The sequence below is a fragment of the Rhinichthys klamathensis genome, unplaced genomic scaffold (genome assembly GCF_029890125.1).
Source record: "Rhinichthys klamathensis goyatoka isolate OS25496 unplaced genomic scaffold, OSU_Roscu_1.1 h1tg000133l_1, whole genome shotgun sequence".
Taxonomy (NCBI): Eukaryota; Metazoa; Chordata; class Actinopteri; order Cypriniformes; family Leuciscidae; genus Rhinichthys; species Rhinichthys klamathensis.
Window position 1 is genome coordinate 120,957 of NW_026606668.1, and position 25,855 is coordinate 146,811.

The following is a 25,855-nucleotide window of genomic DNA, read 5'->3' on the forward strand; positions in this document are numbered from 1 at the left end:
CAAGTCCGACTCTATACGTGCCATCACATGATTGTGCTATGCTGTTATTCAGGCTTAAATGTGTTATTAGCTTGGGTCGAACGAACCAAATGTGTCAAGAGTAAATGAAGACCTAACAAAAGGTTTTTCAAATGTAAATACTGTGATTAGAGGTTTTAAATATGTTCACTGTCCAGTTTTACAGCAAGTGCTTTTGCATGTTTCTGCTTTATTATCACTGGTAAGAAACACCCAAGAGCCAGTTCCCTCTCTCACTTTCCTGCCATTTTTCAACTTGGTTAGAGAGAACATGAGTGAGATGTTTTTGCCAGTAAAACAACTGTCTTGGAGGGAAAAGAACAGAACGTGGAGGGAAACATTCCTTAGTTTAGAGAGGACTCATGAACACTGATTCAGACAACAGAATCTTTCCACAAACTCACTCCATGTGTGTGTTGAGTGTTTAATAACGAGGGGGAGAAAAGGAAAAGATCTGGGCTGGTCCTGGCATCAGAAGCCCTGAGGGAATAACACAATAGAAACGTTTTTCCCTTTACTTTTTTCTTTTTTCTTTTTTTTCTTCTTCTGCTTTTTTTTTTTTTTGGAGCAGGCGAGTCTTATTTCCCCTCCCTCCTTTCCGCTCCTCCTCCCTCTCCTTCAGCGCTCTCGCTTTTCTCTCTCTATCTGTACCGCTGCACATTTTCTGTCTGTTCTGTGGAATGGCCAACACTATGGTTACCCTGCGGCGCCCAGAGTTGGGATCTCTGGCTTGGGATGCTGTGACTAACCAACGACTCTTTCTCCAGACTGTGTCTTCCAAGCTGGGACCATCTCTAGGGACTAACAGTACTTCCACCTCTGGACCCCCAGAACCCAGACTGAAGCCCTCTAACAGAGAAGCCCGACCCACAGGTAGTCTGGGTCCACCGGGAGGACGAGCGGTTCAGCCGGCTGGTGAGTTTTGCTTGTTTAACGCACCACATGCACAGAACAAAATCTCACAGGCATTGGTTTAAGGAAGTAGACAGAGTGAACGCTACAGTGGAAGAGCCTCTAGATCTGTTTTGTTCTGTGTAATGCTTCCTGTAAGCTTATACTGATATTATAAGTTTTACATGCATCACTGTCACAGTTCAGGTAACTGTGCTAGAGTGAGGAATCTAAAATTCTTCCTTTCTAAAATTCAGCCTTTCTGCTGCACGTTTGCAATTTAATTTGACATTGCAGGGTTGTGATTTTCTTTTAGTGTGCATACAAATTGTTTTTATTTAAAGCAAATTACTTAATCTTAAAGCTAATTAAGCTAAACTAAATGATTGTTATTATTTATGTTTTTAATTGTACGTTTTTTTTGAGAAATTGAGAAACTTTTTTAAAGAAAGTATTATTTTTTATTTAGCAAGGATGCAATAATGATTAAAAGCTCACCAATTCAGTAAAACACTTTTAATCATTATTGCATCCTTGCTAAATAAAAATATGAATATCTTACTGATCCCAAAAAAGTACAATTAAAAACATAAATAATAACAATCATTAGTTTAGCTTAATTAGCTTTAAGATTAAGTCATTTGCTTTATATAAAGAGTCCCCTTCCAAAAACAGAAAGATTCTTGCCGATCTAAAAAAAATTAACTGTAGTGTATATATTTTATTATTTTCTTGTATTATTTTTTATAATTTATTTTGTCAAATAATCAACTTCTCCATCTCTTCTTCAATTACTAAAAATGTCTAAAAATTATAATAATACAAGAAAATAATAAAATAAATAAATAATTACCTAGACCCAAAAGTCTTTTTGCATTATGTTGTGTAAAAAACCCTATTATTTATGATTCAGTTTTAAGGATGTCCTCGGACGTCGTCAAATGGAAGGTTTTGTCAGATTTAACTTCTAACTTCTTGGGACAAACATAACTTTTATAGTGGTACTCATGATTTTCAAAGTATCATAAAGAACTATTTTGCTTTAAATCTACTGATATCAACAGGTATGTGCGAGAATTTGGGTTGGCGTTTAGCAAATAGAATCACCTTTGTTTAAAAACCATTAGGCCTATAAAATGTCCTACTAGTGAATCTAACATGTGTCTGGGTCATCCAGTGAGTGAGAAGCTGCAGCTGGTGTTAATATGCCTGCAGAATTCAACACTTCAGGTTCCAAACTCTGCATAGTGTTACGTAACTCTCCTCTCTTTCTGTGGCCACATGTTCAGGATTTAAAGCCATAACACACACTTGAGTTTAACACTGCACTTAACGTCTGTTTCCTATCTCATATTGTCCATTCATTGCTCTCGCTCTTTGTCGTCCTCTCTCTTTCCCTCCACCCATCCCATCGTGTGTATGTCTGTCCATTTGTGTGTGTGTAGCCTAAGGCAGTTTTCCTGTGTTTGTCAGAAAAATACATTGTGCTCAGTGTGTGTATGTGTGAGTGAGCATGTCTACACTTTTGAAAAGTTTGGGGCTGTCCCGTAACTTAACCTTCCTCTGTGACATATCCTTTCTTTCTCTGTCTCTTTTGCGTGTTTCCTCTTTCTTTCATTACATGTGGATGCAGGGATATGTTTGGGTGCATGTGGTTTCAGGGGCCATATTCTGTATGTTTGTGTGTGTGTCATGTTTCAATGTCAATGAAAAGTAAAATTGAATCAAGGAGAGAAGGTCAAATTCCAACTAGACAATCGTCGTCTTGTTTCTTCACAGAGACCACAGGCCCACACTGTGACTTTTGCTCCACAATTTAATAGTTGACAATCAGGGGAAAGTGTTGTGTTGAAGGACATCTGTTACGGTGGGGTCAGTCTCAGGAAACAGTGACATATTTTATGTTCATAATGCAGAGGAAGTTTGAAAATAACTCATTCATTTAATGGAAATAAGGGATTTACATCATAAAGGTGTAAAGTTTATCTAACAATCTTTATGTTTATATATTGGCCTCATCAAGCTGAATAGTTATGGGGATAAAATCAGTTATTTACGTATACTATTTGTTATAAATAATTTGTTTAATTGTTCTTTGTATAAAGCACAAGATTATTGATTGTAAATTAGTGGTTCATTAAGTGGACTGTGTTTCAATGATATTTACTAAAGGACCTTATTAGCAAAATCTGCACCTTCAATATATGAACATATTTAAGTCATTATATTTATAAATATGTTCATATGTTCATTTCACTCAAAAATGTTTCTGATCAACTGTTATCTTATTTGGATATCATAAAAGTATAATAGGCCTACACTACCATTCAAAACTTTTTTTTATCTTATAAAAGAAACTTTTATTCAGCATTAACTTGATCAGAAATGAAAGTGAAGACATTTTTAATGTGACTGAAGATTTCCATTTCACATAAATACTGTTCTTTTGAACTTTAGATTTATCAAATAATCCTGAAAAGAACTTGTATTACAGTTTCCACATAAATTTTAAGCTGTACAACTGTTTTCAACATTTGATAATAATATTTGATTTCTGAAGGATCATGTGACACTGAAGACTGGAGCAATGATAATAATAAATTACATTTTAAAATATATTCAAAAAGAAAACAGATATTTTAAGTTGTAATGATATTTCACAATATTACAGGTTATTACGGTATATATCATAATAATACATACATATCTTCAAATTTACTATTTAAATTTACATTTACAATATCATTACAAATTTATGACACTGTTTCCTGTGAAATACCCTGCCTGTACACATCCTATCCGCTTGGCCACAGAAATGTAGCTGTGCCACTTGCTGAGACCTCTTACTATGTGTTTGTTTGCTTTCCTTATCTTGTTTTAGTAGTTGATAGCCATGAGTGATACCATAAGTACTTTAAAATTAAAAACCCAAAGTCAGACTTTGCCTGGAAGTGAACAAGCAAAATGCAGTAGCATGTGTTCTCCAACAGGTGGCATTTATCTCATTTATTGGTCTCACTGCTTTTGAATTCGGTGCCGTTTAAACACTTAGGAGAGGAAAGAGCAGGGAGTTCAGAAAGTGGTTTCTGGATCAGACTCTGGAGAAAATTAAGAATCTCACTCTGCTAGACCAACAGATTCAAACCTGCATGTAAATACACCAGCTGGCATAAAGTGATATTTGTGTTGGTTGGTCTCCATAGCAGTGCCCCCAGAAGACCTTACCTTATGTACAGTACAGGATGTGCTTGTGTGAGGTGTTGTCTCTCTCCCTCTTTAATTCACAATAACACCCACAGCTTCTACCCATTGGAGTCAAACAAGTGTTCTTCTCACACATAGGAACTGATCGGTAGTGTAGAAAAAGAAACAGGATACAGGAAACAAGATTTCCCAGCACACTACTGCACATTTCACAAAGAAAAAGACACAAACACAACTTCCCAGTGGTGGTACTATAAAAACTGATCAAATTGAATTTAATGGGAAATTAATTACTTTTTCACTGTGGTGCGTAAATCATATGCACAGATGAGCATATTTGAACAGCTTCGTCTTTGACCTTCATCTAAAAAATGTGTTACCATTCATAACACCAAGGACATGGAATATGTTTTATACATATTATTTTATAATATTATTTACGCTACCGTTCAAAGGTTAGGTGTCAGTATGATTTCTTTTAAAGAAATTAATACTTTTATTTAGCAAGGATGCATTACAATTTTCAAAAGTGACAGTAAAGACATGTATAATGACAGAAGAGATTTATATTTCAAATAAATTATGATCTTTTGACCGTTCTACTGTATACATCAGAGAATAAAAAAACAACAAAAATGTATTCACAATCACAGTTTCTAATCAAATTATTGAATGATTTCTGAAGGATCATGTGACACTAAAGACTGGAGAAATGGTGCTGAAAATTCAGCTTTACCATCACAGGAATACATTACATTTTAAAATATATTAAAATGAAATGTATAGAATTTAATAAGAAGTTATTTTAAATTGTAATAATATTTAACAATATATATATTTTTTTTATTATTCACAGTATTTTTACTGTAGATGCAGCATTGTTGAGCATAAGAGACTTCTTTTAAAAACATTTACAAAATCCTGAACCCAAATGTTTGAATGACTCTGTATATTTCTAAAGTACTTATTTTATTTTGCTTTTATTTCTACAGCTGTTAGACATTGCACTAAATTAGGAAAACAAAATGTTAAAATAAAAAATAAAAACAATTAAAAAAAGTTTTTAAAAGTTTTTAGGCTCCTGGCAAAATTATTATAAAAAAATGTGTAAAACAGAGTTAAACCATCATATTTTATAAAAGCATGCTAGATGACAGCACACCGCCTTGTATGGTGAACGTCTTGTGAGGAAAGGTGATGAGTACAGAAAAATAAAACTGTTGACACACAAAGGTCAGCGAGGGTCATCTATGCTCATTTTGTATGCATGGCTGAATGCACATTGATATTCTATATATAACTGCATTCTTTATTCAATAATAGAACACTCTGTGAGTGCAGCTGGCTGAATAGAACCGCTTCGAAAACATATATAGTCTAGCTGGAATATGCTTCGGTATCAGTGATGATGGCGAGTAGAATTTAATTATAACTCTTTTGTGTTTAGGTATTCCAAGGATGCGCACCACAGACAGGTCCGCAGTACCCTGCAGCCCAACTTCTGTTTCCAGCTCTTTTTGTAAGGGTCCTCAGAGAGCTGCCTCTTCCAAACTGCCTGTCAAAGGCCTACCCACAAGCCCCAGCTCCTCATCACTGGGAAGTACAATCAGCGAAAGCAACAGTATTGCTGTAAACAAAGGTGCGTGTCTGTGAAGAGTCTTAAAGGGATAGTTCACACAAAAAATAATTTACTCACCCTCAAGCCATCCTAGGTGTATATTACTGTTTTCTTTCAGACGAACACAATCGGAGATATATTTAAAAATATCCTGGCTCTTCCCAGCTTTATAATGGTAGTGAATGGGGGGCGAGATTTTGAAGCCCCAAAAAATGCATCCATCCATCATAAAAGTGCTCCACACGGCTCCGGGGGGTTAATAAAGGCCTTCTGAAGCTAAGTGATACGCTTGTGTAAGAAAAATATCCTTATTTAAAGATTTATTAACTATAATTAGTTTCCGGCAGACGATCGTACGCATACTGCGCACATCGACTTGCGCCACAAGAGTAACCCCTGACGCCAAGTATGTAGGAGTATCGTAAGCTTAGACGCCTCTCGCGGTTTAAACCAATAGGGCTGTGCAACAAACTCAAGCATCTCTTCTCTTATATCGAAATCCTCCGACATTTCTTTTGAAAGTTCTCATTTTAGACTTCGAATTTGTGACCGGTGTTTTGTTTTGCTCTATCCTTTGCACTTCCACATCCGTCATGCGTTGGGTCAGAGGTCACATTTTCCGCCGCAAATCGATGTGTACGGCTGTCTGCCGGAAGCTAGTTATTGTAGTTAATCAAAGTTTTAAATATGGATATTTTTCTTACAAAAACCCATATTTTCGCTTCAGAAGGCCTTTTTTAACTGTTTTGGGTTTTGGATGCATTGTTTGGGGTTTCAAAATCTCGCCCCCCATTCACTACCATTATAAAGCTTGGAAGAGCCAGGATATTTTTTTATATATCTCCGATTGTGTTCGTCTGAAAGAAGAAAGTCATATACATCTAGGATTGCTTGAGGGTGAGTAAATAATGGGATGATTTTCATTTTTGGGTGAACTATCCCTTTAAGTCACCATCTGCATCTTGACAGTTTTCAAGTACATACTTGAAAACCTCTTAGCACTAAAATACATGCTTTCCTCTTTCTCACGCTGCATATAATCATTTTCTTAAAAATAAATTTACCAGATAAATGAAACATGTATATGGAAATCAGTCATTATCATATCGTATATCGTATCATTCGTATATCAAAGTACCATGGTTTTAACATTTGAGATACATAGTTTCTCACACTTTCTCTCTGAGCTTCAATGAAATCGTCAGGGCTCAGACTGCCCTCATTCCTTTCCTCAGGTCAAAGGTCACATCTGCTCAGAGTTTAGCAGTGACTGTGAGCAACTCATATACAATACAATCTCTGCCATTCCAAAGCTGTGCGCTGTAGACATTAATCACAACATCCTCCACACAACACCCTATCAGAATTATGATTAGTTTATTCCCACACTTTCCTGCTGTCCCATACTCTGAACTTAAATTCAAGAAAAAACAAGATCGCCACTGGGTTGCCATGGTAAATTAGAGCAATGAGCTCTAGCTTCAATAGGAATGCATGTGAATGTGTTTGGCTAATGAATAAAGAAGATTTTCAAGGTAAATTCCAGACAAAATTGCCCATTAATATTGACACAAAAGCCTTTTATTTGAACTGTTAACTGATAAAGTAATCATGTTGTTGTGCAGGGACCAATTGCTTAGCTTTGTTTCTAACTGATCTAGTCTTTTACTAATTGCATTTTTTGAACATATTAAATCATTTGAAGAATTCAAGGAATTGGATCTTTATTTGAGTTTCTTAATGGGAGGCCTGTTTCTGCACATACACGTAATCATTCTTTTTTTCTATTTATAAGATTTATAAGACATGTTGTCAGAGATATATAGACATTTAAACATCAACTTTATCAACAAATATCACTAAATTTAAGTGAAATTAAAAAAAAATCAACAAAGTGCATGAAACAAGACAGTAAATTTATATTCAAGATATTTTCTCTGAACACACAAAAAAAAGAAAAAAATACATCATTTGAAAATAGGGTTTTACTGCATTGTGCACAATATTATTTTATAATGTGCTGTGGTGATTTGTCTTTGGTCAGTTCCTGTTGAAGGGATGAAGAGTGAGGAGAAGTCTGTCAAACAATCACCCACATCCCAGATTCAAGGAAAGTCTCTAGTTATCAAACCTGTATCAGGTCACCGCAGCAGAGCGAGCTCCACACCGTCTAAACCCGTAGCAGGTGAGGGAACCGTGAAGTTTTAATCTTCTAATCTCACTAACTCTCTCTAACAGTCACACTTATTTGCATGTTTATCAGAGTCCACATTCATCTGTTTCTCATCATTCACTATTTACACATCAAAACAGGCTCAAAGGGAAACTCAGTCTCTTTGGCGTCAGATCTTCTATAATCATTAATCAGTGGGAAAGCTCTGATTGTCTTAAGCTAATGACACTGCAATTACAACTCCTTTGATGTTATTTTAGTTCAAAATCACAATCTGATTACAACCATATACACCTCTTAATAGGTTTTTAAAAAGATTTTGATACCCTAATTCGTTATTGTAATTCCTCTTCTATTGTCATGATAGAAATAGATTAGATTAGATCTTTTAAAATGGAAGGTAAAAAATGTCATACAAATGTCCTCTTCTTTAGTATTTTTCGATTGTTTAAAAAGATTCCTTAAAACATCCACAAAACAAGATAAAATGACCCTAGAAGCACTATTAGAAGCATTAAATATTAAGAGATATTTAAAAAAATATATATATTGTATATATCGACAATAAAATATATATATATATATATGAAATTACAAAAAATCTTAATATTCATTATCATTGAAAAGTTTGTGGTCAGTAACATTACTTTTTTAAAGAAATTAATGGTTTTCTTCCACAAGGACACATCAAATTGATAAACATTTGACAGTAAATACATTTATAATGTTACAAAAGATTTTAATTTCCAATAAATGCTGTTCTCTTGAACTTTCTCCTTGAAAAGAAAACGTATTACAGTTTCCAAAAAAATATAACTTTATGTAACTTTTTCTTGAGCACCAAATCAGCATATTAGAATGATTTCTAAAGAATCATGTGCCTCTGAAGACTGGAGTAAAGAAAATTCAGCTTTGCCATCACAGGAATAAATTACATTTTAAATATATATATTTAAATAGTAAACATTTAGGAAACAGAATTATTTTAAATTGCAATAATATTTCACAATGTTAATGTTTTCCCTGTATTTTTGATTACATAAATGCAGCCTTGGTGAGCATAAGAGACTTCTTCGAAAACCATTACAATATTTTACCAACCCCAAACTTTTGACACCACAAAACAAGATAAACATATTGTTTATAGTTAATATTGATTGCCTTGCTAATTGCTTTGTGTGTGAAGATGGTTGTGAAGGTTTAGTGCCATTCTTTCTGCCCCGCCCTGTCCCACCCACTGCCATTAAAACACGCATGCACATACAGCCTCTACAGGACATCTAACTCAGTCGCTGAAACCTGCCACTGCACAATCTGTTAACATGAAGTTTGATTTCTTCTGCACTGTTTTAATAGGGCTGAAAGCCCCAGCTGTGACCAGCCATGTGACAGCTAAGACTAACCAGAATGCTTTGCAGCGCAGTGGATCTGCACGACTTATTCGCTCATCATCAGTAATAGGTAAGGAGAGAATTTGATTGTGTGTGTCTGTATCCATTTACATTCTACCATTGCTGTGTTGTCTATAAATAATGTGATCAGTCTGCACTGATGTGTTGATTTAGTCATTTCACTTATCAACTTGCCATTAGTTCAGTATAATCAAAAACCTGCAGTCATGAGTAAACTTGTTGTATTCCAGAGGTGTTGAAAATAGCATTATGATAATTTTAGTTGGATTTTTTTCACTTAAAGTTGGCATGAAATGGAAGTTGTGATAGTCTTTTCTTCCCTAGTGTGACGTATATCTGAGTGGGACTTGATTTTGTTCATGGGGAATTGCTATCGCTGTGATGTCATGTGAGTGACAGGTTGTCCCGGCCCGCCCTCATGCCAGTAAACACGTTATCAGAGAAGAGATATATAAAATCACAATTTTTACATGTGTAGTTTTATATTTCTCCATCATTTTTAATTCAATTATGCTGTTGCAATGCTTCATGGGATTGTAGTTATTTCCCTCACTAAAGTTGTTAAAGGCCCACTGAAGTGCCTTGGAACGCGCAGCTTTGTATGATGCGTTGACGTAATTTCCACTGAAACAGGAAGCTAAGGCGGGACATATTGAATGGCTCCTCCCCCTTTTCAAATAGCCAATACAATAGCGTTTAGTTTACCTCACAGACTTCAAGTCGTACTTGACAGCACCATGGAAGCGAATCCAAGCGCTGATGATTTGTTGGATTCAATAGTAGAGGTGTGAATAAATTCTAGCCAATTCATTATTATCCAACGTACAGTTGGAAAACTGGAATAAAACTTGAGCGTTTGAGCAACCGAACACACATCTCCACCCCATATTGCTCCGTGACATGTCAGCGGTCGCTTTGGCCAGGTGGTATTTATAGCATAGGGGGCGGGACACCATAGATTCTATAGAGCATTTGATTGGACAGAAGATGTGAATGTTGTCATTGTTTTGGAACACGCCAGCTTATTCATAACCTTAAGGCTAACATATTCATACTAAAAGCTAAAAAACATAAATTTTGATTTCAGGGAGCCTTTAAGTATACAGTCTAAGACCTTGTATTTTGTTTTTGCTTCCAATCAAAGTTTGTAATGTTAGGATTCACTTCAAAGCTGGTTGGCTTGGTTAATGCCTAATAATGCTTTAATGAAGACTTTTTTTGAAATGAATGGAAAAAATACTTCCGGAACAAACAGCGCTGAAAAAGTGGGCGGGCACTGTTGAACTCTATAAAATTACTTATCGCCATTTCAGGAGTTGTCAACTTTGTAGTGTGTATGTGGCCCTTTTGAAGTATTGTGTAAGTACGTTCTGTAAGTAAGTTTAATTTTGGGCTTAATTCACACATGTGACTTACTGTGCAGTATAGAACATAAATGCCATAGACATCCTCAGGCCAAAATTCCAGTCACATTCACAACAAGTTTACCCAACCAATGCATATTTCTTGGCATTTCTTGCCTTTCCGTCTTGTTTTACTTACAAACATCTTGACTTTAACAGCATTTTACCCACCTCCACCCCTTGACTGTTCCTAATTTATGTTGCTCTGGCCGTGCAGCTGTTGGCCTTTAGTGATGAATAAGGAAGCACAATAGTGTCAGAACACAGCCAATCATGTGCTGCTTGACGTCTCTCTATTCAACAGTGTCACTCATCAGTATTCTGAGGCGCTTGTTTCTCTCTCACTCTCTTTCTCTCCATTTCTTTTTCTTTATCCAACAAAGGCATCCATTCAGGAAGCCTGCTGCTTGGAAGATACATAAACGTTAAAAAGATGTCTGAGAGAAGGCGCCCGAAAAAAAGAGAGGAAAGAGGGAGAGAAGAGGAGTTATAAGAAAGATAATGACATGAGGCAAGATTAGGGTCTAATAAGGACTGCATGGCTATGAAATATGAATACAATGAAATCTATGAAAAAAGAGAATGTAGGCGTTCAGTGATCAAGTAAATTCAATAAAATGAATTAGTTAAAGGAATAGTTCACCAAAAACAAAAATATATATTTAGAAAAAATGTCTTGAAAAGTGTTTTGTTTTATTTTTTTGGTCCATACAATGAAAGTTAATGGGGACCAACATTGGACTCCATTGACTTTCATTGTTTGGTGAAATTCTGTTAAAGTCAACGTTTTTTGAGTAGATAGTGAGTTTTTTTTTTTTTCTTCTTTTTTTTTCAGAGAATATATCTTGAATTAAATAATGAAGTATATCTTGAATTCTTACCTCATTGGTGGTTTTTTTCTCCTTTGTTTTAAGCAAAAAAAACTCACCAAATTGTGTTACATTTAAAACACTTAAAACAAGAAAACAAAAACTAGTAAATAATACATATCATGAAGATATACTTAGAATATTCTCTAGTATGGAGTCTTATTTAATTTTTTTGCACAATTTCGCTCCTCAAATACAGTATGTATAGATGTTTTGTATACAAATTTTTTTTTTGCTGTGTAATTGTAAATCACAATCTATAATCTTCAAATGCATGATCTTCCATCCTCATACCCATACTGTAGCCAAGAGAGAGGGAGTGAGAGAAGGACATTACTCATAAACCGCCTACTCCCCGCTCTGTGCTCACTCCCTCCCCTTCCCTTACATTGCCTCTATCCCTCCATCCCCCCTTCTGAGTGCACGAGTGTGTGTGTTGATCTACAGAGAGCTTGGCTTTGTGTGTGTGTGCGTGTGCAACACACATAAAGGATTAGCGTGTGCACGTTTGCGCGAAAGTGAGAGAGGGGAGCAGAATATATGAGACACTGGCTGGTTCAGCATCCAAGAGGACACCGCTGAAAGAGCTGCTCATCATTCCCACTCCAATCTTCATCATCACCTTGGTGTTTCTGTAGGAGTATCAATCTTTAGCATTCTTGATTTTTTGGGGGGAGATTTTGAGATTTTTAAAAATAGCAAAATTCCTTTTCCCCTATGTTTTTCTTCTTTTTTCACTTCAATTGTTGATTTGACTTCCCCCCTCTTAAGAAGACTTTTGCACTGGAATGTGACAAAAAGATTGTTCTTTCTATAGTGAACATTCCGTTTTTCTTTTTTTCTTCTTTTTTTAAAAATTTTATTTAGAAATTGTATTGAGAAATTTCTTGATTTTTTTTTCTATATTTTGTGGAGGATTTACTCTCCTCCAGTTGGACATCGAAGGTCATGTTATGGTCTCCGAGACTTTCCCTATCAAACTTCCACGTGAAGCTCACGGCTAAGGGACTTTTCCGCAATCTCCAGCTACTGCCAGGATGCAAAAAAAACACGGTGGTCTTCCATGCAGGTTGGAGAACATCTCTTCTCCCTTCCTCCATCTCTCAATCTTTCCCATCATCTCTCTATCACCATACGCCCCTTCCCCCCATATTTCTCCTTTTAACACCCGTCTCTCCATAGTTACCGTTGATCCATCCGTGATTTGAGGAGCGTCCTTGAGTAGCCTTAACCATTGTTTCTTTTTACAGAAGATGCTTACAAAAAATCATGTGTTTGTGTGTGTGTGTGTGTGTGTGTGTGTGTGTGTAATGTAGTGAAAGGCTCGGTCGCGTGATCTTTAGTGGAGTGATGTCTGTACCAGAGTGCACCATGTGCAGTGCCACAAATAGAAACTGCTTGCTGTGTTTTTAATGGGTTTATCTGTGCTATGCCTGCATTCTGAAATCCATACGTAAACGGCATTAATTTAAGTGTTTATATAAGCAAGGGGAACAGTATTGATTTTTTTGTGCTGGGAGTATATAAAGCACAGATTAATGCGATAGTGTGGTATATCAGGACAGTTAGGGCTCAGCTGATAGGGTAAACTAACTGAATTTTACCTCGCCCTAACCTAAATTCTCCACTGCCCTCCTTCTTTCTGTCAAATGAAATTTAGGTTAGGGTTCATGTAAGGATGCTCTTTCCCTATCTGTCTCTCTCTCTCGCTCTCTCTCTCTCTCTCTGGCCCTGTTTACACCTGGTATTAAGATGCGTTGTGGTCGATCAGATCACAAGTGACCGATGCTAAATACAGGTGACGTTTTGAGCTTGTCCACTTTAGACCACTACCGGAGGTAGTCGAAAACACATTCGACCGGATTGATTTCATAGTGTAGACGCTCATGTGGTCGAATGCATTCGCACAGCCACACAACAACGCCTACTCTCCACTTACTCACCTAATGCTTAAACATTATGGGATGTGTGCTAGTCAGACTGGATTTAAACTTTGTTGGTTGAAGACTCAAGTTTGGTTTGAAGACGGAAAATGTACCAAGCACAATGTTCTCACCACCATTCCTGATTTCTATCACGCATTCACAGCGTTCAGTGGTCTTGCGGCTGTCAGAAACAAATGCTGCTGCTCTCTGTTTGTTTTTCCGTTGTCTCCGGTCGTGTTCATATGTAAATTGCTTATGTCGTACTTAGATCTGAAAAAGCACATACATTTACCCGCCCTTAGACACTACTCGAAAAAAATCGGGTTGTTGAAAGTGGATAAAAGAGACAAATTAAAACAGGTATAAATGGGATTGTGTCTCGCTTGTCTACTTGTGATCCGCATCTTAATACCAAGTGTAAACACCCGTCCCCAAACGTCTCTCTCTGTGAATCTGTTGGAGAATTTCAGTCATAGAGGTTAATATTGCATGTAGGACTTTCTCAAAATGTAGTCCACAGTTGTCTTGCTGAGGTCTGTCTTCTTGTCTCACCACTTAAGAGTACTGACCTAATATATAATTTGTTTATTAATCAAGTCTTGAATATCTCTCTTAAAGGGTTTTAGCAACTGTTGCTTTATCAGCTCAGGTCTAATACATACCCTCCACTGGTCTTACAATTCTGAAAAAGTGTGATCAAATTTTACACCAAAATGTGACCTGGATATGTTCACAATATGTATCTCTCTTACACACAAGTGGTATACTGTAGGTATAGCAGTCTACAGTCTTCACCCTAATGAAAGACACAGTGGAAAATTCCAGAATATTTTTGAACACATACACTCAGAGTGCAGCATCTCCTCATGGTTGTCTCCATAGAAACTAGCATGCTGGATCATGCAGTGCTGTTATTAACAGACCTGATATATGTGACCTGAACAGCAGCTCTGAGTGAGTGAGAGAGAACAGTTTGTACATGCCGAACGCTCCAGTACACAGTGCACGTGATATCGGTTCAAATTAATCTTTATCTGAGAACACAGCCTCTCTAATCAGACCAAATGCTTTACAAACCCTGATTTTAGGGATGTAATGTTGTGTGAGTGTATGTGTGCGTGTTTGTGTGTGCCAAATGCATGGGAACACAGTGTATTCAAAGTGGGCCACCAAACTCAGACATTCATTACAGCCTCTTTTTTTAATCTATTTATTCATCTGGATTTGATGGCATGCTTTGGACTTGTAGTTTCCATCCCTCATCATGCGATTTAATCTAAACTACCTCTGGCCTCATTCTTATAATTCCAATCCAGATTATTTTTCCCAGACCCACCTTCTGATTCTGTACACTACATATCTCACTAGCATTCTTGTGTGTGTGTGTGTGTGTGTGTGTGTGTGTGTGTATGTGTGTGTGTGTGTGTGTGTGTGTGTGTGTGTGTGTGTGTGTGTGTGTGTGTGTGTGTGTGTGTGTGTGTGTGTGTGTGTGTGTGAGTGTGTGTGTGTGTGTGAAGGAACTACATCTGTGAAGTAAATGCTTGTAGTTTTTTTTTAGTTTTTTTTAAATGGTGCCTAGAAGTAGAAATATGTCATTACTGATCTTTTTAAGAGTAGAAGTGTGAAATGCAAAATAATTATATTGTAAGCAATTCACAATTTTTGTCTGGTGGATGATTAAATAAGTGAAAAAAAATATCCTTATCCCTATATTTACAGGTAGTTAAAGGAATAGTTCACTTAAAAATTTAAATTATGTCATCATTTACTCAGTTGTTTCAAACCTGTATGAATTTCTTTATTCTGCTGAACACAAAAGAAGACATTTTGAAGAATGTTGGTAACCAAACAGTTGCTGGACCCCATTGACTTCCATAGTATTTTTTGTCCTACTATGGAAGTCAATGGGGTCCATCAACTGTTTGGTTACCGACATTCTTCAAAATATCTTCCTTTGTGTTCAGCAGAAGAAAGAAATTCATAGAGGTTTGAAACAACTTGAGGGTGAGTAAATGATGATAGAATTTTCATTTTTAAGTGAACTATTCCTTTAAGCAGAGACCCAAACCTTATATTTTGGCAACGGCATAGTAATGCACTAAAACCACTCACAACAGTTAAGCAACACTCTGGCAATCCATGGCATACTGTTATCATGTCGGTGAGTTTTGGCGGGAAAACAGGAAATCCCAAGCGCTTAATATCCAAAGAGATCCATAGAAAATCCAAATGAATGCATGTTTGTGTGTGTGTGTGTGTGTGTGTGTGTGTGTAATCACACTTATCCTCTTCAGATATTCCCTTTGACTTTCCAGTGAACCATACCCCTTGCTTACCCCATTTCTTAAATAAGAATAAATAATCAAACAAATTTTGATTGAGTTGTGATTATGGTGGTATGTCGTTCTACCACAGGCCCTGGATGTCGCTCTCTCTGTCTAGCGGACTGGCCACTTTCTGTCTGTCTTCCCAGCCATGCTCAGATAGGTAATCTCACCAAACTGTCACAACAGATCTGATTTAGTCAATTTATAGTCCTTTAGACTGGAAAATTGGTGGTCAAAAGCTACTTAGTTGTTCAGTGCTAGCATAGTATATGGTAAAATTTTGCTATGAGGTTACATCCATTATTGCAATCATTATTTAATATGACTGGATTAACCAACAACATTAATTTAGTAGACAAAGGGAAGCTGGAGCGCTGCTGGTGTCCCTTGTATCCTCTGGTGCTCTTGGGAGGGTTAAATGTTCATAAAAAGATTGGAAAAAATCCAAGTCCAGGCACTCAGTAGGTTACAAAAGTTAAAAAGCCTTTATTATTTTGTAGAGGGGTAAAACATTAAAACACCAATACTATATTCAGCAAGGATGCATTAATTTGATCCAAAGTGGCAGTAAATACTTTTACTTTATTACAAAATCTGTTCTTTTCAAGGCTGTTCTTTAGAAATTTCTGTTCACCAAAGAATCTTTAAAAATGTATTACAATTTCCACAAAAATATTAAGCGGCACAATTGTTTTTTCAACATTGATAACAATACGAAATGTTTCAGCAAATCAGCATATTAGAATGATTTCTGTAGGATCACGTGACACTGGTGACTGGGGAAATGTGAAAATTGCTGAAAGCTGCTGAAAATTCAGCTTTGCCTGCAGGAATAAATACAATTTTAAAACATAATAAAAAAGAGTTGCTTAAATATTCTTGATTAAATAAATGCAGCCTTGGTGAGCATAAGAGACTACTTTCAAAAACATTAAAAAACTCTCATCATCCTCACATTTTTGAACGGCAGTGTTTTTAGCTGTATCAGAGAGTTTTCTCTTCCTAGAAATGACTGTCACATTGTTATTGAGAAGATGTGCTGTAATGTGTTTGAATGTGTCTTCTCTTGAATGTGTGGCACTGATTCTGTGTAAGCGAGATAATTCTTTCCATTAAGCAAAATGCTGAAACGTTTATTCAGGCTTTCCTTCAGAACGGGTGCATAATTTCCTCATCTGCCTTCCAGTAATTATGTGGAAGAGTGGAAGCCTTTTTTTTCTCAGTGGAAGGCTTGCGGTCTGCTGGTTGTGTGTGTGTGTGTGTGTGTGTGTGTGTGTGTGTGTGTGTGTGTGTGTGTGTGTGTGTGTGTGTGTGTGTGTGTGATGAATAATCTTGCAGTGTAATGAAAAGAGAGTTGCTAGAAACAACAGCATCAAAGGAGCACCACTCTGTCTGTTAGCATAACCATGAACATATCCGGCCTGGGTGTGGACACGCTTGACGGAGCTTGTGTTTGGACGCCTGTGGTAGAGCCCTACTCAGTGTGTACGTGTGTGGTAGCTAGTTACGGTCTGTCTCCAGTGGAGTGTTTGGGGGACAGCAATCACAGCGTGTCTCCTATCAGAGTAGACCATCATAAACGCTCATTATGAGGCTTAGACTGCACACTGATTACACGGTACTCATGGACTTATCCTGTTCACACATGCACACACACACACACACGCAAAGACTCTAATTCTATGTGCACTAGCCCAAATTTCGCACAGAGTAGTGATGCTATTTTTTAGGTGCTTTTGTAATCTAATAAAGCCACATTCTCCAAGTTCATATTGTACACTTAAGTTTATTTATTTAACCCAATTCATTGTGTCATTCCCTCACACAAACACAGCTGCGTCATTAACTAGTTTTCCAAAAAATAATCTCCTATCTGGTTTTCAAGTCAAGTCACCTTCATTTATAGTGCTTTTTACAATACATATTGTTTCAAAGCAGCTTTACAGTGATAATAGGAAATGAATGCAACAAAGATTGTTTTGGCTGTACAGCTGATCTAGAAGAAAGTGTCTCTAGCTTTTTTTTAAACGTTTTTAATTTATTAATTTCTGTTGTAAAAAATCATTAGTTATTAACTCAGGGGCCGCTCACACGACACCTTTTTCACCTGAAAACAGAAAACTTGTAATGCGTTCTGGCCGTCCATTTACACAACAACAGCTGTGTGGCCTGACAACGCAAACTTTCAAGTAGGTTTCAAAGTGCAATTTTTTTTCCACTTTTTTTTTCATATCATTATGAGGACATTCCATAAGCATTATGGTTTTTATACTGAGCTAATTCCATTTCCTACTAGCCCTAACCCTAAAATGACCCCTACACCAAAGCTTTCTGCATTTAAAACAAAACAAAGCATAATTTAGTATCCTTTATTAACCGTTTTCCTCATGGGGACCAATAAAAACATAAAAAATCTATTTCAGATAATTATATATGTTTTTTGTGTTATATATGTTTTTTTTTCTGAATATACAGGAAAGAGGCAAAAATGTAATCTAAAAAAATTACAACAATCATATTTTTTATAATACATAATTATTTTTAATACACCAAACAGACACACACACAGATTGGACATGTTCCATGGTCATTTCATGGTATTCTAGAGTACCATGTATGTAAATACTGTACCATGACATATAAATGTGGTAATCATTCAGCATCATAGTATATACCACAGTTACCATCTGATACCTCAATACTGCCACTGTACCGATTTGTGCCGCAATAACGTCTGTAGCAGCGAAGTATCTCAGGTCAGCAGTGATGTGATCAGAGCTGATGACACAGTCCACGTGGGTAGCAGATTGTGCAGATGTGGTCATGTGACCACAGCCAAGGGCACTGTTTATTATGATGCCACTGGGTTACAGTTATTTAAGGACATTACAGTTACCTCAAAGCACATATTCCCTCACAACTCATTGAGCCAGAAAAGGACTGCAGCAAACTCTCTATTTCAAGCTTGCGTTTAAATAATGTAACAGGGACCTTCGTCACAGTGATCTTTGCATTATACATCACATTTGGGTTTGGACTGGCAGATTTAGAAAGAAAATTGTTTTACTGTGTGTATGAAAAAGAAAGATAGGAAACATTTGAATGATAATTAGTTGTGCATTCATCATAAACACAGGATTACATGTTTCTATTTATTTAAATAATCAATAGTCAAAAATAAAAAAAGACTAGATTTGTTTTCATTAAATACACTGACTGCCTATAGTGAGTGTTCTTATTAAAGAGTATCAAAGACTAATATGAATGTAGTGTTGTGTATAAACTGTATGTCTGTGTAACTTCTACAGGCGGTTGATATATTGCTATATTGACACTTCACTTCAAACAGTCTCCCTTCATTAAGAGTGATGAATGTTGTGTTGATCATTTGTTGTGTGACTTAATGTCCAAAATGCACATAAAAGAAGCTATGTGATCAGAATATGTGGGTCAACACAATTCTGAATGTATCTGCCAGCAGGGGGCATCAGAGAGACTTTGTGATTCATGGAAGGTGGTTGAAATGTATAGTTCACCCAATTCTGTCATCATTTACTCACCCCCAAACATTTTTGACGTTTTTTATTTGTATTATTATTACTACACAAAACTAAAAAATAGAAGTTTAGCAGAATGTTGATGCTGCTATTTTCTGCTATTATTTTTTGGGGTGATGGGGGTTATCAAAGCTCCAAAAAACATCATAAGAGTAAAGTTCGTATGGCTATATTCAGCTATATTCAATATTGAGCTATATGACTGTTCTGAAAGCCATATGACAGCTTTGTGCGATAAATAAATTAATGACATAATTATTTTCATTTTATTTTGAGTGAACTATCCCTTTAAGGGTGGCTGTCAAATCAGTCCACTAGACTCGAGAAATATTCAAGTTGTACCTTTCACCGCTTCCATGTGTTTCTTGTGGTTAGTTGGCAGGTTCGTGTATGGAATATTTTAAGGTTGCTGTGTAAATATAGATTACATTTAAATGAGGACTATATTACCATCCAAATTACAGTTCTTGTTAAATGTCATCCCTACAGTAGTCCTGGGAGTTTGAGAGAAGCCAACAGAATAGCAAAATTACACATATATCCAGCCTTCATCTGTCTTAATCCTCATGTTAAGCTTTAAATATCAAATTAATACATAACAAGCTTAAACATGGGTGATTGATATGTGAAGCAATGGCAGCATCACATCAATGACTGTACATGTATTTTTTTTTATAATTTGTGTACAATTATTATACATTTTATGACCTCATATACATTGGGAGACTACATGGACTATTTTAATATAAATTTTAATAATTTGTTACACTGCTTGGCTATTTAAATAAAATGAAAAATCTATAATGTGACTAATAATAGTGAAATAGTCAGATATATACTTTTGTACTTTGTGTCTTTTGTATAATTGACAGTAAGGGAAGGTGAATAACTAAAGTGAGAATTTGTTTTGCAATGAATTATGTTTTTATAACCTTATAAAGAATGTTATTGGGGGTGAAGTATGAAATAATTGTATCTAATGTAACTTGATGGTGCATGGATTTCCATGTCACTAATATATAGTGAACAGGATAATACTTATTTTTCTACATTTCAGATGTATTCAGTGTAATTGATTTCTCACTATGCATCCATATCCATATGCATCCATATATCCATATATGGTTATAAACTGATTTATTAAGGTGAAAATGGTTGGTGTAGATATATTGATTCTTTTCTGTACGAGAGATCTGTGAGTCAGTATTCATCACAGATTATGGGCTTCAGAAGATGGGGCCAAAATGCACTCTCAACACACACACACACGCACACAATCTCTCTCTCTCTCTCTCTCTCTCTCTCTCTCTCTCTCTTTCCTTCTAATGCACTCTTAATGTGCTCTCTGGACCTTAGTGCATTATCATTAAGATTCGATCCCAGCATGCACTAGGACTCAAGAGAGTGTCCATTTTTGTGTGGCTGAGTTTGTTGCTTAAAGCTTTTGTTGCAGAGCTTTCGATTAGTCATGTTTATTTCTTTCTTATGATATCATTTAAGTAACTTAATATTCTTCTAGTGTGTGGGTGTGTATGCGTTTTCTTTTTCTAGAAAACTGTTTTTTGCTTTGAATTGAGGAGTATATGTGATTTTGGACTGTGAAATCATGCTGAACGTAATGACCGCACTGAACACGCGCTCTTTTACAGTGGACAAGAGCCCTAAAGTGCCCAAAGCTGCTGGGCCAACAGCTGGACGGACACAGCAGCACAGCCCAGCTAGTCCTCAAGGAGGACCGACGGAGGAAGAGGAAGAGAGAGATCTTCGTCTTCAAAATGAGAAGAAGAGTCAATGCATCCTGCACCTCCGTAAACTCATCGCTAACAGCAATCGGCGCCTGGAGGCTCTCGCCTTGGTTGTGCAGCACATCTTCAGCGAGGTTTGAAAGCTTTACTGTTTAATATTTTCTCTCTTTCTTTTTGTCTAGATAATCCTCTATGCAGGTTTTCTCCCTATTCATTTTCTATTTTACTTCCTTGCAGTGATTAGTGCTCATTATTGGTCTGTTGACCTGTAGTGCAATATTGGTCTACGTGCAGAGAGCTGCCTAAAATGGGGGTTTTAAACGGGACTGTGTGTGATTAAGCACTAATTTAAGGTTATCCAAGTCTTCTTTAGTCTTCCTAAATTTTCTTTAGTAGTAAATTGGGAGTAAAGGGTAGTTCTGTTTGAGAATGAGATTTGGCATAATTAAATAAAATATGTTTTATTTCATCTTCAGTAAAGATACCTGAAAATTGTATGTCACATTTGACTATTTGCAATTGAGATATAGATATCTGGAACGAACCTTCTTTTACAAAAATGTGAATGCACTTTCAATTTAACTTATTTATTTAACTAATTTAAAATAATGTATTCCTGATGGTAAAGCTGAAATATATTTCATATTTTCTGTGAAAACCATGGTGTGTTTTTATTTCAGTGTTCTTTGATAAATAGAGTTAAAACAGCATTTATTTTAAATATAAATCTTTTATAACACTATAAATGTCACTATAAATATAACACAATTTAATGCACCATTGCTGAATAAAAATATTAATTTCTTTCAGAAAAAAAATCTTACTGACCTCAAACTTTTGAAATATAGTGTACCGTTAAATAAAACATCATTAGATGATCTTATATGATGATTATTCGAATTATCTTCTTCATCTTTTCCATTAGTCTGACTATAATTGCAGATATCTCAAATTTTCATTTCATCCTTTCAAACTGTAATCTGGTCAGATGCAATTATAAACATCTGAAATGTAATTATGGATAATCGCATGCTGATGCTTGTCATGAGCGTATGGGCCTGTTTGTTATGTCTAGAAAACAGAAGTAGGAAACGTTTTATATGGTGGTACCATTAACCAACATTTCCAGGTGTTTTGGAACTAAGAGGGCTGCAAGGGGATGTTCTCTCACGTTCACTCTAGATGTCATGCATGATTTGGGTCAGTCAATAAGCCAAGTTTGACCTGAGCCTATCATGTGATCTGTTTGCAACCCCCGAAAACAGGTTCCTATTCATTCATGCTCATCGCCATCAGACCCACACATGGGCCTTTTTAGCTAGATGTTGCACTTGTGCATTGATCTTCCTCTTTTAAATTACTTCTTACCCTCAGCCATTGTTCTGTAAATAAAATGTGGCTACAGTAGCTTTGATAGTGACTTCAACCAGCACAACAGAAGCCAAACAAGTTTAAGAGGAAACAGTCAGTTTTATTGGGGTCCTCTTTGACTAAATGTCAGCCATCAAACTCTTACGTTTAGGGCCTGGCATGATCAAATATCTGGGAGTGTCTGAAAAAGCCCTTTATTTTGTGATTGGCTGTATCCTGGATACAAACCTGTCACAGCGCTAAATCTCTATTTGCTTTCTTTCGGTTTGCAAATATTTGCAGATCAAAAGAGACTGTCAATCACTAGGTGTTACTAGGAGTATTTAAGGGTTCTCGTTGCTCTGAATACATCAAATAACCATGAGGTAAACACAATAGCAGGATAGTACTAGAGTTGAAAAGATCAGAATCATTCTCTTTGGGTGTCTCAAAAATATTATCATTAAAACTGAAATTACAACTAACCAGTTATTCAGTCATTTTTTAAATGTTAAGTCTCAGGTATTTAGCTTGCCAAACTAGTTAAACGGAATAATGAATCACCTGACATTGACGCATCTTTTCCACACTGCTCATGATTGATTGAATGCCTTTTTAACATCTTAGTAGGGAGTTTCTCAGATGTTTGTGAAGACCTTTTTTAAGGAAGGTTTGGAAGGTGAAAGCTACAGACTCAGTCTGCATTAGTTAGTCTTCAGTATATTAAATTGTATAATCAGCTTTGATCACTCTGAAACTTCTGTGGTAAACTTAGAAGAAAAGTGTGAGAATGAAGTTTCATAAGTCTACTGTTTGTTTGATTGGGGTGTAGTAACACCCTACTGTTTTGCATTTCGTTTTTTTCTGACAGAGTAGGAATGAGCGTAATCCCACCCTCATGGGCCCTGAGGCAGAACCGCTGACGATAAAATCATCTAGGTGTAAAATGCTGTATTGAATCATACACTGCACTCTCTGTTGATGTTTGATGATCTGAAGGTGTGAATCTTTACTTTATTTCCTGCATGGCTGGCAGAATTTTTTCTAGATTTTGAATTTTAGGTGCGATTAATTGAGGCCGGAGAGATCAAAGTGAACAAGAATATAACATAAACTCAAAAAGACCTACTTAGAATATTCAACAAGAATTTTTCTTTGATTGGTGCAAACTTTTCATACAATGATTGGTGCTGATAGGCTGGTGAAATAAGGCCTGCTGATGGCAGCCAAAAAAGGCGTTTCAGAGGTAGAATTGTGTTGAAAGGTTATGACAACACATATTTTTTCCTTGAAATGATGTGCGCAAATAAATCATGCACAAGGCCAGAAACATGTATTGAGAAGGTAAATAGGGTAAATTTTCACCTATAGCTAAACACTATTGGCTAGGTTTAAAGTAGGGGACTTGTGTAGGCTTATGTGTGCTAATGTTAGTGTAACTATGTTAATAGGTTACTCAATGTGCACCCCACACCCATAGTAATCTTGACCCCAGGCGTACAATTACACCCAGAAACCCACAACTTCTTTCTTTCTTAGACTTCAAGTCAGTCCCTTTTCCATCTCATTCCATGCATTCCTCAGTGTCCTTATAAATGCGAATTTATTATCTTATCTTCTTATCTCTCAGTAATAGCATGTCGCCCCGCCATCAATTCTTCTTATCCAAACAGGTAAAAAAACAAAACACCAAGGATACTTCACAAATTTGGCACTTCTACTCCAGAAACCCCACATACACTCACATGCTCTCTAGGAAACACACAAATCTTTTGCTTTCGTTCCGCTCAATGAAAAAAAGAGAGACTTTGCTTTAGGGAAAGTTGACAGTTTTAGCACTTGTGTCACCCACAGTGATTGATAGTGAGCACAGAGGAGGTGAGATGTTGCTGTGAGGAATGCACCAGCTGCTACTGAGCCCAAGGGGGCGGGACTTAGGGAAGGGGCAGGGTGTATTTTTCCCACCTCACAGCTGTTTGGCTGATAACAGTAGAGCAATGTTTCTCTGTACCCGCCCACCCGCTTTCCACCATACCGTAATTCATAGAATATAGTTGCATGTCGTTTTTAGCCTGTTTTTAGTGGAAAATGTTGCTCTTGAATGTCCACTGAAAAGTTATTTATTTCATTTAAAAGTTGTCATATAAAATCATACCTGAAAACATAAAAAAGCATTCAAGCACATGCTAATAGGTTATTTGCATATGCTTGAACTGCCATCAAAATTTTTGCATTTGGATTTAATTCAAACCTGTTTGGTACTTTTTCTTTTGATGTGTTCATTTGTCCAAATCCTTCATATATTTTTTCTCCCCCCGTTTATAGTTGAACTTTAACTGATCAGCTTTGCAGACCTATAGTCTTCTGCCATGTAATGGTTCCCACGTTGACCATAACGTTATATAAACTCCAATGCACCAAGCGCAATCTCATTTATAAAACAGCCATGTTATGTAACTCTGATATCACCTTTTGGACTTACTTCTTTCCATGTACCCTGGCAAAATGTGATTCATCTATTACTTATATCAGTAAGGACCAATCAAATTGCTTGCCCATAAAGCCAAAAAAAGGTTTTCTTCATAACCACAGAACTGAGTTTTCCACCTACTCACTCCTTCAACATTCATCTTTCCATTTTCTCTCATCTGAGTTTGCGCTCCCTCTCTCTTAGGAGGAATACGGGGGCAGGTCAGTGAAAGGGAGGGAACGGTTTCTAATGCAGCGTGCCTGGAGACTGATGCTGACAGACCAGTTTTTAGAGTAGAGAAGGAGGAAAGTAGTTGAAGATTGTTGGGTTTTAGGGGAGAGGAGAGGGCAGGAGGAGAAGATGGGCTCCTCCGGGAGCAAACCTGGCCTAAAGAAACATCATGGCTCCAAGAAGAATCACAAGGTGCTGTCTAGTTCTTCTCAATTTTGAGTGGTTATTTTACAACTACTGATATTGGTAGATTTACTAGTTACTACCCTGTTTCTCAGTAACTTCTTTCTCAATGTGTTGGCTTTTTTGATGCTTAACTTCCTGTTCAACAGCAAAACCATTGTTAGGCTTGTTGGGTGATTGATGTTTTGTAATGGCAGGAAATTCTGAGTCGTGTATCATTTGTTGTGCATCTGTGATGATTAGGTTTGGAGTAATATATTTTGTTTGTGGTTCAAATTCCAGTTTGTTATCAGAAATTATATTCAGCATGCAATACTGTGTAGTGCACAATCATGTGTTTTTATTTCACAGAAAGTCTTCTTTGTGTGTTTTGTCCATGCTGAGTGTGTGTTTGAGTGGTTCAGAGGTGTAAACCCCTGTCTTCGTATCTTAGGCTGTGAACCCAAGTGTGTGCGAGTATAGTAAAAGTAACCATAACA

General features: G+C 36.5%; 1 protein-coding gene across 1 annotated transcript in view; it reads left to right on the plus strand.

Annotated features, from left to right (window-relative positions):
- mtus1b (microtubule associated tumor suppressor 1b) overlaps positions 1 to 25,855 on the plus strand; it is a 44,303-nt gene that overhangs the window by 10,914 nt on the left and 7,534 nt on the right. The window contains exons 3-7 of the mRNA XM_056256787.1: positions 786 to 933; positions 5,561 to 5,752; positions 7,776 to 7,916; positions 9,261 to 9,365; positions 21,047 to 21,276. Coding sequence (XP_056112762.1) covers positions 786 to 933; positions 5,561 to 5,752; positions 7,776 to 7,916; positions 9,261 to 9,365; positions 21,047 to 21,276 — 816 coding nt within the window. The remainder of the gene's footprint in view (positions 1 to 785; positions 934 to 5,560; positions 5,753 to 7,775; positions 7,917 to 9,260; positions 9,366 to 21,046; positions 21,277 to 25,855) is intronic.